Here is a 13,484-nt window from a genome sequence, read left to right as displayed (position 1 = left end):
TGCTCGCCGGGCCGGGCGGGGACGGGGCCAGGGGCCGGCGGGCGGGGGCCGGGGGCGCGTTGGCGGCGCGCGCGGGGGTCGCCGGCCCGGGCCGCGCTTGGACCCCTCGCCAACCTTCGCGAGAGTTCGGGCGCCGGGCCCGGAGGGGGTCGACCCGGGGCAACTTTTCGCGGGGCCCGGGCGAGGCTGGGCAGCGGGCGGGCGGCGGGGCCGAGGGGGCGGGTGGCAGGTTCGCCCGGGACGAGGAGGGGTCTCCCGGTCACCGGCGGCAGCCTGCGCCCTGGCGCCCAGCTGCAGCCGGGCCGCGCAGGAACCCGGCCGGAGCGGGAGGAGCAACTTCTGCGCTCCGCGGCTCCGGCCTCCCTGGCCTGGGGACCGGGACGGCGCGCTGGGCCCCGAGCGGCCTCTGCGCCGCCTGCCCGTCGGGCTGCGGCTTCCAGCAGGCCGCTGGCCCTTGGGTGTGTGTCCGCCCAGGAAACAGACTGGGACCCTGTTATCCCCAAAGCAGCCCACGCCCGGGTGGGCAGGGTCCCCCGGGAGCTGTATGAACAGAACGTCAGACCTAGGAAGACCCCATCCCAGAAATGGGGCCCCTCACTCTGGCAGTCCCGGGTGTTCTCCTCGGTTGGCTCTCCATTTGTGAGCAGGACAGCGCAGAGGGTCAGTTTCCCTCCTCCTCCTGCCATCCCGCCCGGTGGCTTCCTATCCCAGACTGCCCGCCAACTCCAGGCCCAGACCTGCCGAGGAGGAGGAGAGGGCACGACTGGGGCTCCCACCCATTGCCCTCCCAAGGGTTTGGAAGCTAGTGAGAAGGGGGAGACTTTATAAATGAGCTCCGGGAAGGATATTAATTTGGTGGTGGGACGGCAGCCAGGCTGTCAGGCCGGGTGAAGGATTTGTGCTGAATGGAAATTGAAACAGCTGATTATGAATGAAACCCCGCCATTCTTAGCCCCTCCTGCCCACCCTCCCTACAGCCTGGGGTGCAGCTTGGCCACCCCAGGAGGTGCTCAGAGGCCAGTGTAGCTGCAGGGATGTTTAGTGAGATGGGACATCAAGGGGAGCCAGCATGGACCCAGCCCCTCCTGGATATGAAGGTGAGAGTCTGAGTACCCCTACTACTCACAGGCAGGTGTGCTGCTCCGTGACTGGGGCGGGGTGGGGGGTGGGTTCCAGGTTTGTCAGACCTGACACTTACTCCCTGACTCTATCATGATGGAGTGGTGGGCTTGAGACCTTGAATGAGCTCCAGGGCTCAGCCTCCGGGGGTGGGGGCTCATGCCCATTTTGCAGATGAGAAAACTGGCAGGGAGAGGCTGAGCCCCCAGGATACAAAGTGGTGGATTTGGGATTAGCACCCGCAGCTGGTGGTACTGCTGAGTGTGAGGCAGGAGGGAACGCTGCGCTGTCTGTGACTGAGTGCACTGTGGGGCAGGGGGGGCTGCCTTTCCCCGTTAAAGCTTTGCACTCACACATCTGCACACACACATCCACACGTACAGAGCTACGCTCTCCCAGACGATTCCTCTGGAACAAGAATGCTCAGCTCAGTGTCTGGCCCCCGGACGTGGCAGGGGCCTGGCTGGTTGCACTTCAGCTGAGTACTGAGAACCGAACAGGTCCCTGTTTTTAATGCCCTGGGTGGGACAGGGATAGTCCACGGACTTGGTGTATGTAGGGTGAGGGAGCAAGGGTGCCCAGTCCCCATGGTGGCTTGCTGGAGTCCCTGTGAAGAGGAGAGGTCGTGCCTCTGAGCCACTGCCCCAGGGATCTCCCTGGGCACTCCCCTGCCACAAGGAAGCTGGGAGTCTTCTGTTCTCCAGCTCTCCCGACCAGCCCATGGCCTCCCAGGCAGCCCACGCCCCAGGGCTGAGCAGAGAGTCCTGGGCTCTGATTACATTTTATTTTTTTTCTAAGCTTGTGACCAGCTCTGAAGTCCAGAGCAGTCGAAGGTCCATTTAAGCGGTTACTTGTCTAAGCCCTTTTGTCAACACAGCCTAATCCCTCCTGGGGGTGAGTGGCGGGCGGAGGGCCTGGCTTGTCTTGGCCCGGCTGGCCGACCAGTCAGACCTGGAGCTGCTGGGGGAGACTCGGCCACCCCTTGCAGCTGCCCGGCCACTTTTGGGGTCTGGAGTAGAGAGGGCTTCTTCCTCCCCGCATTCACTGCTGCTGGGCTTGGTGGGCCGGGGGAGGATCCCGGTCAGTGCCCACCGAGCCACTCAGTGAGGGCAGGGATGAGTCCAGCATCCAGATCTGGAAGGAAAGCAAGGCCGAGGGACTCGCCAGAGGCAGCCCCAGCTTCCTGGCCCTGCTGCCCAGGGCTGGCCGTGCTCCTACGCCTGCCGGGGAGAAGGCCCTGGCTGGCCTTATCCTGAATGGTGGGACTCAGGCGGAGTCCACGGAGTCCAAAGGTCTCAGACCGCACCAGACCCCATGTGCCTGTGGAGAGACCCGCCGGCAAAGCTGTAGGCCCACTGACCACTCTTGGAGTCAGGGCACTCAGGGACCTGGGTGAGCTTGCAGCCTGGGTGAGGGGCTTCTGGTAACATCAGAGCCCTTGGGACCCAAAATAGAGCACATTCCGGGGCCTCCCGAAATAACAGGGTCATGTGACTCTCAGGAGGCTGGACTTGGGAGTCCCGCTCCGGCCTGACGAGGGCGTCTTTTAGCGTGGGCACTGCCCGATGGCGGGGTGTTTGTCTTGGTAAACTCTGGAGGGGCCCTGTTTGTTGACTGGGGAGGTGTCAGGGTGAGAAAAATGGCCCAGTCCGATGGTGGCCCTGGCCTTGCTAGCCTCCATCTTTGCCTGGGGCTCACTGCTGGGCCTGGACCGGAGCACGCAGCTGTGACCCTCTGCCCAGATGTGGGTGGGATGAGCTGGGCCCCTAGGAAGGGCTGGTGGGGGGGCGGGTGCTCTGAGTCCCTTGGGGTGTGGAGTGCAGGTTGAGCCGGCAGCCCTGGTCACACGGGCAGCTGCTGTGACTGGCTCCCGGCTCTGCCAGCACCTGGTGGTTCTTCCAGCTGTGCCTGTCCTTCAGGGCCTGTGGGGGGCTCGCCTCCACCAGGAGGCCCCTCTGACTGCCCTCTCTTGACCCCTGCCCCATCTTCCCCGTGGCTGTGCGGGAAGTCTCTGTCCGTGGGCTTTGTTTCCTCCCCTGGGAAAGGGTACCTGGAGGATTTGCTGTGGAATTACTGTGGGAACAGGGGGTACTCAGGGGTGTGCCCCTCTGCCCCTGGGGGCTGGTCGTGCATGTGGGGAGGCTCTGGCATCAGGAGAGGGTGGGACAGACCTCAGCTGCATGGAAGATGGTGTGGGGGTGGGGTGAAAGCCTTAAATGCCCACCCAGTGCCAGTGGAGGCTGCCTGGGAAGTTTCATTTCTTAGGTGACGTTTGGTTTTGCCATGGGTCAAATGTTTCAGGGCTGGGACCTCGAGTGGTGAGCAATGCCTGTCCTCTGGAGAAGAGGGCACAGCTGTCCCAGCAGACACAGGACAGAGGCCCTCCCCAACCCCCGGCTGGCTCAGGGCTTGGACACTGTCACTGGGACCTGGGCTTTGCAAGCCAAGACCTGCCCCTCCTTTCCTTCTCTGCCGGGCTTGAGTTTGTATTTTTTAGCTGGCTTTGGTGGCCAGGGCCTTGGGGTGGCCCGTTAACTGGTGTGTTTTCATGGGAATTAGCCATTTGCTGGGCTAGGGATGAGGCTGGGGTCTGGGGCTACAAGGGTCTGGGGGGCTGGCCTGTGGCTGTTGGGGGCTGGTGTCCATTTGGGGGTCACCTTCCAGACCTTTGTCCTGAGATTCTTAAGCTGATCAGTTTTAGGGTGCTATGGTGTGGGTAGAGGGGTTACTCTCCTCCGCCTGCACCTTACCCACCTGTCTGTGTGTTTCCATTTTATAGGGTGCAGCTCCGTCTTTCATCCTTCCTTCCCCTCCTCTGCCCCCTCCCATTCAGGGCCTTTGTCACCTGCAGGATGGAGGTAATGGTGGTTTTGCAGGGATCCCGGGATCAGCACCTTCCCGGAAAGAGGTTCCGACAGGCGGTGTCCCATTGCTGGGCGGGTGGTCAGGCCACCTGGGGTTGGGCCTTCTGTCCTCGCTGCCTGCCTGGTCTGCTCTTTGGCCTCTTGGGGCCTTGGCTGTCCATCTGGAAAATGGACACACTCGTTGGCTCTTCCAGATGCTGGAGAAGGCAGCCTCGTGTGTCATAGGCTGGCTGGGAGTTCGGGGAGTCCGTTCGTGGGTTGTTTCTGCTAGCCTGTGGCTGGGTCCTCTCTGTGCCTCCTGCTTGGGTTAGGGTGGGGCCAGGTTTCCAGCACTGGACCAGAGCAGGCCACGATGGTCGCTGGGCTGTCAGGTGTGGAGGAACAGACTCAGGAATAGAGGACGTTGGGGACACTGAGGTAGCCTTTTCTGTGGGTATAGGCCTGCCACTGGAGAGCTCTCACTGCTGCTGGGGCAGGGACCCTCCTCAGAGGCCCAAGGAGGGAGGTGGAACGAGGGACCACGGTTTGCACACCCACCCGAGCCTGGTGCGAGATGTTCTGAGCAGTTGTGCCCCAGCGCCTCACAGACAGGGAAATTGCGCCCTAGAGTTACAAAGCAATTGTCTAGCTCAGCAGCTGAATGAGCGTGAAATGGAGCAGAAAGCAGCTAAGGAAAATTGGCCCGGCCACCGTGGGGAGAGCGGGTGCGAACTGCGTGCGGGGCCTGGGTGTGTTCACGCTCACCGTCGCGCACACACGGAGTCACAGGCTCTCACCTGGCGCTGCTGGCCACTGGCCCGTGTCCTGGCGTGCCCATGAGTGAGCCAGGCCTCATGGGGTCCCCCAAGGAGCACGGTGGTCCCTGCAGGATTTGTTCGCCTCCTTTTTTTCTACATCTCGCCAGCTTGTCCAGGACTCACCCTGCCCCCATGAAGGTGCCGATGGCTGCAGCGGGCGCCTGCTACCTGCCAGGGACTTTATTTTTGGGACCTTGCGGAGGTGTCACAGAGACAAGCCCACTTAGCGGATGGGGACACTGAACCCTGGGTGAGGTCTGTGGGCCAGCCTTTGTGTCCCGCTATGGGGTCTGCTTTTTCTCAGGCACTTGACTAGCAGGGGCTGCCTTGAGCTCCAGCTGGGAAGACCTGTGCCCAGAGTGGGGGCTGTGCTGCCCCAGGTCCTCCTGCCCCTCAGCATCCTCAGAGGCTGCTCACCGACCAGGCTGGGTCTGTGCCCCACGGTGGTTCCCGGGAGCCCCATTGCTGGTATTGGCCCGAGTGAGTGACGTTTTTTGTTCTGTGGGGGCACTGGTGGAGGGCTGAGGTCTCACCTTGCCAGCTCTGTGCCCTGGGACTGGGCATCTCGGCCCCTTGTGCTGGTTGAAGGCCCTCTCAGGAGTGGCGATCCCTTGATCCTCTCTCCAGGCTTGTCCTTGGCTTGGGGTGGTGGCTGGGAGAAGTTCCCACTCCTAGCTGGAAAGCTGTAGTTGGGTGAGCAGCAGAGGCCCAGCCTGGAAGCTGTGGCTTGCCCACCTTCTCACGCCACCAGGACAGCGCTGTCTGCAGCAAATTCCTAAGGGACCTGGGGGAGTGGACAGGGTGAGGTTGGACCCCGGGGTCCCAGGGCAGGGCAGGGGTGAGGTTCCTTCTGAGGTCCTAACCCAGCACACGTGGCCCACCCCATGCATGCAGGCGTCGGCCCCAGCCTTCCCAGGGTGACCAGGCAGAGCCTTGACAGCCCTGGCTGGGGAAGCCGGGACTGCAGGTGGGCTTTTCCACACGTGGCTTAGGGAGAACCCCCTGGGTGCTGGCCTGGTCCTGCTGCCTGTGGAGGAGGGGTGGGGGAGGGGTGCCCAGCAGTAGGGACAGCAAGGTCTGGCCTGGAGTGGGTGAAGGGGGTGAGGACACAAGGGTGGGGTTGCAGGGCTGGAGCCAGGAGGGGGTTCACGTGGGAGGTGAGGCTGGATAGGGCCTGTATGCCGGGCGCAGGTGCATGGGTGCCTGAAGACCAGGGGATCCCAGCATGGTGCTCCTGGCTGGGATGAGGCCCCCAGCGTTGTGCAGAGGGTGGCTTGGCGGCAGCCAGGCGAGACCTGGAAGGCGGAGGTGACTCTCCAGGTGGCTCACTGGTTTCAGGTGGGCCTTGGGGCCCCTTTGAATGGCCGTGCACCCTGGCCCTGGCTGGGCTCCTCAGCGTGGCAGCCTGGGAGGGGGGTGGAGGATTCCTAGTGTCTTCCTAGGGGCGTAGGCCAGGTCCCTGGGCTGGCCTGGAGCTTGTCTTTCCTGGGCATGGGTATGGGTGAGGTACCTTTTCCCTGGCCCTGGCTCCACCTCCCCTCCCTGGGCACTGGATGAAGTGTGGGGCAGGCTGTCCAGGGGAAGCAGAGCAGCCAGGCCTCTTGTGGCCGGGTCAGGGATGCTGAGACTGTGGAGGGGACCAGACTTTGGGGCTGGGGGGTGAGACATTGAGGGGTCCTTGAGGGGATCAGAGCCTCTGAGGTTCTCTGTGTCAGGAGTTGCCACAGGGTCTGCCCTGCACAGCCCACATCTGGCTTTGATGATTGGCTTCAGCTCTGTCGCCTCTTCCAGGCGCTGCCTGCTGGGGCAAGGGACCCCAGGAAGCCCTTGGTCACAGACCTACCTCTGGGGTGACCCAGAGGCCGTGCCTGGCCTCCCTGCACCTCTGTTGGCCGTCTAAGCCATAGTAGTTTCCAGCTGGGCCTCGGTTTCCCCAGCTGTACCTGGGGCCAGGGCTGGGGGTGATAGGTGTCGGCTCAGACTGCTGCTGTGCGTGCGGGGTCTGGAGCCTCCGGCGCTGAGGGGAGGGGAGAGTGAGTTGGGCCCGGGCCAGGCCGTGTGTAAATCCTCCAGCCGCCATGGATAAACCCTCGGAGTTCAAAGACAACCCCGGGTGCGGCCGCCGGCTGTAATGAGGTTACTGATTCAACAGGCTTCCTGGTGCTGCAGCCCAGAATGCAGTGAGGCTGGGAAGCCCCGGGGAGGGATCTAAGTATCCTGTAATTGACCAGTTTAGCTTAAGTGTCCACACTGGCTCTGGGCAGAGGTCAGGCAGTGACAGCACAGGTGGCTGGAGTCACTGGGGTGGGCTCCCAACAGCTGCTGTGTTCGAGCCCCTCTGAATCGGGCGCCTCTGGGCCTGGGCCACCCTGTGCCTCTGCCGGGACTCCCCCTGCCTGCTCTGCCCTCTCCGCCTGTGTAGGCTCAGCCTGCCTCTGCAGCCAGAGCCCACCTGCCGTCCTTGGTGCCCCGCAGCCCCCTTAGTGTGCACGGTATAGAGCTTGGAGTGGGGCTGCGGCTTTGGACTTGTTGCCCGGAGCCTGCATTCAGATCCCGCTGGCAACCTGCTGGGTCTGTGCCTGACTATTGCCCAGTTTTCTCCCACCCGAGGGCCGTGGGGTGATCCCATGCCTGTGTTTGGCGTTGAGGCCGCTGCTGGTGCAGGTGCCTGGCGGGTGGGAGCTCTCCACGTGCCAGCCACCCATCCAACCTCCTCTTTATTCCCAGGCTTCCTGAGGGCAGGGCCCTTCTGAGGTGTGGGCACCCCTGCAGCACCCAGTACGGATGTGCCGGAAGGGCTCACTTGACTTAGAGAGTGGAATCAAAAGCATGTCTCCTGCCTGTCAGCAGTGGCTTCAGCACCTGTGCTTGGGGAGGATGTGCCTGGTGCATTGGAGAGAGGCTGGCTGGCTGCATCCAGCTCCTGGTTTCCCGTCAACCCAGGCATGGTGTCCAGAGGACCACCTTGGTGACCGTTTGCTCCTCAGAAATAGGACTGGGCATTGGGCAGCAGTGTCAGTGACTGCTGCAGTGATAGGGTGGGCTGTGGCAGTAGTGGTGTGTGCCCGGCCGTCCCTCGAACTCAGCTTTCTGCATGGTGGGGGCTGTTCTCTGACCAGGCTGCTGTGTAGCCCCGGGTAGGTCCCTTCCCCTCCCTGGGCTTCAGTTTCTCTGGGGGCCCTCTGGCTGTCAAAGCCTCTGCCTTGCCTTCACGTCACCCTGCCTTTGTTCTGATGTGCTGTTGGCCATTTGTCAGGGTGGCACACTGGGGACCAGCTCCCTGGAAAATGGCTGTATGCCCTCCCCAGCTGAGGGGACACGACCTGGGCTGGGGTAGGGTCTGGGTTGCTGGGGTCCAGGACGCCATGGGCTCTGAGCCAGCCAGGGTGGGTCTGGGTCTGGATGTGTACTGGGCGTATTGTGGTGAAGCACTTTTGGGATGTGAAGCTTACAATGGGGAAATGGTGGCCTGGGGGCATGGCAGAGCAGAGGCAGTAGGGGCCACTGATGAGTGGCATTAGTCTCCGTGACGGTTATCACTCAAGGCCAGGCTAGTCCTTCTCTCTTTGGGCACTGACCTCCGTTGCCTGGAACCTTCTATGGCACCACGTTGTCCCTAGCACGGAGACCAGGCCTTCACCTGGTGTCACGTGGCTCTGTAGCTTCTCCTCCCTCATTAGGCACCTCTCACTGATTTTCTCTTGTCTAAAACGAACTGGTGAGGTAGGCTGCCCCATGCGATGAGTGAGCGCCCCTCTGAGTCACAGGCTGTATGGCCCTAGGCTAGCAAATTCACCTCACTGGGCCTCAGTTGTCTCACGCGTAAACTGCCTGGGGGAGGTCAGGGAAGCTTCACAGAGGAAGTGATGTAGTTGGGCTTTGAGGGATGAGTAGGAGTTTGTTGGGTGGGAGGTGGGGAAGGAATCAAGGCAGAGAGAGTGGGTGGACTCTCTCCAGGGGGATCTGGTTATAGCCAAGGGTACAGGGAAGGGATGCCTGAGTGGGGGGCTTCCCTGTAGGGTTTCTGAAGGAGCTGACTGTGTGACCGGGCTCCTCTGGCCTGCCCCTTGCTGGCTGGCTTCCAGCTCTGTGCTGGTGTGGACCCCTGTGAGCACGGGGCTACGGTCAGCTGGCCTGGGACTAATTAACCTTGTGAGCAGCTCGGGCTGGGGGTGGGTCTCACTGCAGCCTGGCAGCCCCCACTGGCTTGATGTCCCCTCTCCTTCCTGCCCAGGTCTGAAGTGTGACTCCCACTGGTGCTCTTGTGTGGTACCCCAACTCGGGGCTCCGGCTCCCGGGGTGTGTCTGCCGCTGGGAGGAGCGGCCGGGGCCCTTCCCCACCACCTATTCCTGTACCCCTTGGTCTGTCCCTGTAGTGTCCTGTGGTCCTGCCTCGGTCCCTGCCTCTCCCTGTGGGCAGCTTAGGCGCCATTTGCCTGGAGGCCCCTGTGTGAGTGCCAGGCTGTCGGATGGCTTCTCGCCCTCTCCCCACCCGGAGGGAAAAAAACAGCTCTGACCATGGGCAGAGTCCACGGGAGGCGGCAAAGCTGTCCCTTCCCCACCCCTTCGTGGACTTTCTGCCCAGGATCAAGGTTGAGGTGCAGGGCAGGGAGGCGGGGACTCCATCAGGGGTGCCAGGTCACTCTGGGCACAGACAGTGGTGAGGCGGGCCTGGCGGACAGCACCGCCCGCACTGTGCCGGGCCAGTGGAGGGGTGAGGACTGGAAGGGCAGCGGGGCCTTCCTCTTCCCTCCCCTCAGTCTCCTGGGCACAAAGTCAGAGCCACCCACCCTTGTATCCTGTGTGACCCACCTTCTCCCGAGGCTGGGATCACAGGAGGCGCCACCCCTTAGCGGCAACGTAAGAGCTGGTCTCCAGGCCCCTGCAGACAGTGGACCCGGGCATTCTCACAGCCTGCGTCTTCTCTGCCACATGGACTTTGTGGACTTTGTGGACTTTGTGACTTGGAACACATTCCTTCCTCCCTCTTGGTGTTGATTTCCTCATTTGGAAAATGGAAGGAAGGATGCCAGGCAGAGTCCACGGCGGGAAGTGTGCCGCCGTACCCTGTGGCCGGCCGGAGCCTCGGCGGACGTCACCGAACGGGCGCTGCTTCTCTTCCCATGGGGCCCTCAGACCTCAGAGTCTTTTTTAACACAGGGCTGGCTCCAGGCACCCCCTCTCATGGCTCGGAGCTGGCTCTAGGTCTTCGTGGCTGCTGAGCCCACGGTGCCAGGTGCTGTATAAGCCTCGTGAAGTTTGTGGCATGAATCCATGCGGTCAGCCGACTGATCCCCTCAACCCTCAGGTTCAGAAATGTGACGGGGGAGCCCGTTCCTTGCAAAGTTAAGTTCTCAAATCATGAACTCCCCTCCTTCTGGAGGCTGGTCGAGTTTCCAGGGAAGGGAAGTCCTGCTGTGTGTGTAGCTCAGTGTTGGTTTCTGGGGGTGGGAGTAGATGGGAGGGTCTGGGACTGTCCTTGAGGACTCCTTGGGCCAGCTGGAATCCCTGGGGGCCCTGGGTGGAAGCTGAGGCTGAGGCTCGGGGTTGGTGTTGGGGGGGCCCTGCCTGTGGCGAGGCCCCATCGTCGCTCAGTGTGTTTGAGATGTGGCTGCCGCCGGCTGCTGGACAGAGCCTGAGAGTCCTTGAACTCAGATTCCCACATTGAGAGAGGGAGGGGTGCTTGGCCCCAAATGCCTGGCCTTGTTGGGGACCTGGCTCCTTCCTCCGCTGGTAAGCACGTCTTGTTGACACTTGTAGCAGTGTGGGGGTCAAGGCCAGCCACGAGAGAAGAAGTAGCATGCCTCCCACCTGCCTGCTGTCTGTCCGTCCATTCATCTGTCTGTCCGTCTGTCCACCCACATCCATCAGGCTCCTGCTGGCCACCAGCAAGGCCCAGTAGAGCCAGGCTTAGCCCTGAAGTGGGCGGTAGTGGTCCCTGGGGTCAGGTGGCCTGGGGTCAGGTGGCAGACCCCAGTGCTGCTACTTGATGGTGTATGGCCTTGGACCAGATGTTTTAACTCTCTTTGGGTCTTAGTTGTCTTACCTGTAAGGTATCCCTGATCCCAGTCTGGGGTGGAGATAGTGTGAGCATGGTGGTGGGAGGAGGTACTGGAGGCAGAAGGGACACGGAGGAGGCATTAGCGGCTCACCCTGGCATGCAGAGAGTTGGGGCTTTTGAACTGGGTCATGAAGGATGCGTAGGAGTTGGCCTGGGAGAAGCCAGTGTCTCGTCCCCAACACCTGTGTCTTCGCTTTGCGTCATCAAAGGCTTCCAGGGCAGAGCTCGCTGACTCTGCCTTCCCTTGCATCAGACAGCAGTGCGCCTCCCCCCGGGGGGTCACCCAGAGACTGTTGGGTGTCCTTGGAGCAGACGTAGAATGCAAAACTTGAACCTCTCCAAAAAGAAACGAGACAGACGGGTTTCGTTCGGTTCAGGTGGCCGCGTGCCAGCCCTGAGCGGTGGCAGGGGAGAGATGGGTCACTGCGCCACCAGTGCTCATGGAGGGCCCCTCTGTCCAGAGCCGCTCTGAGGATGTGACAGGCAGGTCCTTGCCCTCGTGGGCTGCCAGGTCAGCGGGGGAGATAGGCGGTCGGCGGCAGCCACGGACGACGTAGGGCTCAGGAAGGGCATGGAGGGAAACGCTGGGCAGTGACCACAGGGAGGGATGGAGGTGTCAGGAGCCCTGACAGAAGATAGGTGTGTGGTTATGCTGCGCTGTCCCGGGGCCTCCCTGGGCCTCCCTCCGGCTGGCAGGATGGGCAGGTGTGTGGGGCACGGCCATCGCCAGGCATTCGACCCCTGCTGGCTCATTCCTGGCTCCCTGTGGCTGCTATTGGACATGGTTTCTGAAGAACAAATGCCAGCCGTGGTGCTGGAAGGGCCTCCTCATGTCAGGGGCCCCCTGGCTGCAGGACACAGGCCACTTCCGGTCCCAGATTGACGGGCCTCCAGCCCAAGTGGCGTCTGGGTCCCTCTGACCTGGGCTGGCATCCCCCAGGCCATGGGGTCACAGGAGAGGTCACTGCCACTCTTGCTGGCTGGGAGAGGCGTGTCCCCGCGTGTGTCTGGCCGCAGTCAGTGGCCAGGACCTGCCTGCGTGTGGACAGTTAAGCCTCCTGCCTAGGAAGCAGTGATGCTCGCCGGCTGCTGGTGGGGTAGGGGAGGGGCTGGCTGCCGGAGCCCACGCAGCCTGGACGTGGCTGATAAGCTGCGAACTCGTTATCGGAGGGGGCAGCTGGTGCCCCTCACCTCACAGCCGGCACCCCAGCCTTGCCCTGGGGCCAGACCCCTGCACTCTGCCCAGCCCTACGGGTGAGGCTGGGGAAGCGAGCAGGCCTCTGTTGGTACTTGGGAGTCTCCAGGGTTCCCCAGAGCCCAGAGATCCTCCCTCCAGGACTCTGGAGACGGCCCCCGTGCTGCCCTCTCTGCTGACCCCTCTGCCCTCCCTCAGGTCTGCCTGGCCGCCTTTCTGAGAACAAGGAACCGATTGTTGTCACCACTGCTGTCTGCCTTCTGCTGTGGACGCCTTGCTTGGCACTGCTGGTGCCCACACCGGCAGGGACCTGGGGACTCGGAGCCAGACCTGGGTCGCCGCCCGTGTGCCTGGCGTCGGGGCAGGGCTGGTGGTCGCCTGCCTGGGGTTGGCCCCATGGGCTCAGGGCCCTGCCTGCCTGTGCCCTGTCCATGGGGACCCTCTCATGCCCTCTGGCCAGCTCAGAGGCTCCGCAGCCTGGAGGGCTCTTGGCAGAAAGGCCAGGACTGAGGTGGCTGGCATGGCACCCTCTGCGCTGTTCCTTCCTCCCTGCCTGGCCTTCAGGGGCATGTCGTCCTCCCCAGACCCTCCTCTGGGCACCTGGAGCCAGAATAGCATGGAGTGAAGGGACAGGCGGGCTTACGTGTGTGGCTGGGGTTCCAACCAGGGTTTGTGCCCACGAGCCCCTGTCTGCGTGTGAGCCTGTGAGCCTGCCTGTGAGAGTGTGTGGGTGCCATGCCTGTGTGTGTGTGCCTGTGTGTGTGTGCCTGTGTGTGAGCCTGCCTGTGAGAGTGTGTGGGTACCATGCCTGTGTGTGAGAGCCTGTGTGTGAGCCTGTGTGTGAGTGTGTGGGTGCCATGCCTGTGTATGTGTGCCTTGTGTGTGTGCCTGTGTGTGAGCCTACCTGTGAGAGTGTGTGGGTGCCATGCCTGTGTGTGTGTGCCTGTGTGTGAGCCTGTGTGTGAGAGTGTGTGGGTGCCATGCCTGTGTGTGTGTGCCTGTGTGTGAGCCTGTGTGTGAGCCTGTGTGTGAGTGTGTAGGTGCCATGCCTGTGTGTGTGTGCCTGTGTGTGTGTGCCTGTGTGTGAGCCTACCTGTGAGAGTGTGTGGGTGCCATGCCTGTGTGTGTGTGCCTGTGTGTGAGCCTGTGTGTGAGCCTGTGTGTGAGAGTGTGTAGGTGCCATGCCTGTGTGTGAGCCTGTGTGTGAGCCTGTGAGTGTGTGGGTGCCATGCCTGTGTGAGTGTGTGTGCCTATGTGTGAGCTTGTGTGTGGGTGTGCATGCCCCTGCCCTTGTGTGAGCCTGTGTGTGTGAGTCTGTGTGTCTGTGTGAGCCCGTGTGTGTCTCTGCACATCCATGGCCTTTTGTGAGTCTACGTGTGAGCCTGTGTGTGTGTGTCTGTGTGTGTGTGCCTGTGTGTGAGCCTGTGTGTGTGCATCTATGTGTGTGA

General features: G+C 62.3%; 1 protein-coding gene across 9 annotated transcripts in view; it reads left to right on the top strand.

The window, feature by feature from the left end:
* The window catches only part of RXRA (retinoid X receptor alpha), a 120,570-nt gene that overhangs the window by 1,211 nt on the left and 105,875 nt on the right, over positions 1-13,484 (top strand). Inside the window, exon 1 of one of the 9 annotated variants that reach the window (XM_077967166.1) lies at positions 271-1,097. The exons of 4 other annotated variants lie outside the window; for them this stretch is intronic. In XM_077967166.1, coding sequence (XP_077823292.1) covers positions 1,070-1,097 — 28 coding nt within the window. In that variant the 5' untranslated portion in view covers positions 271-1,069. Of the gene's footprint in view, positions 1-270; positions 1,098-1,999; positions 2,512-2,632; positions 2,705-9,437; positions 10,126-13,484 lie in introns of those variants that run through there. 4 more of the 9 variants (XM_077967156.1, XM_077967173.1, XM_077967167.1 and 1 more) reach the window with 4 other exon arrangements.

The sequence above is a fragment of the Macaca mulatta genome, chromosome 15 (genome assembly GCF_049350105.2).
Source record: "Macaca mulatta isolate MMU2019108-1 chromosome 15, T2T-MMU8v2.0, whole genome shotgun sequence".
NCBI classification, from domain to species: Eukaryota; Metazoa; Chordata; class Mammalia; order Primates; family Cercopithecidae; genus Macaca; species Macaca mulatta.
This window is presented reverse-complemented; position numbering and strand designations above follow the sequence as displayed.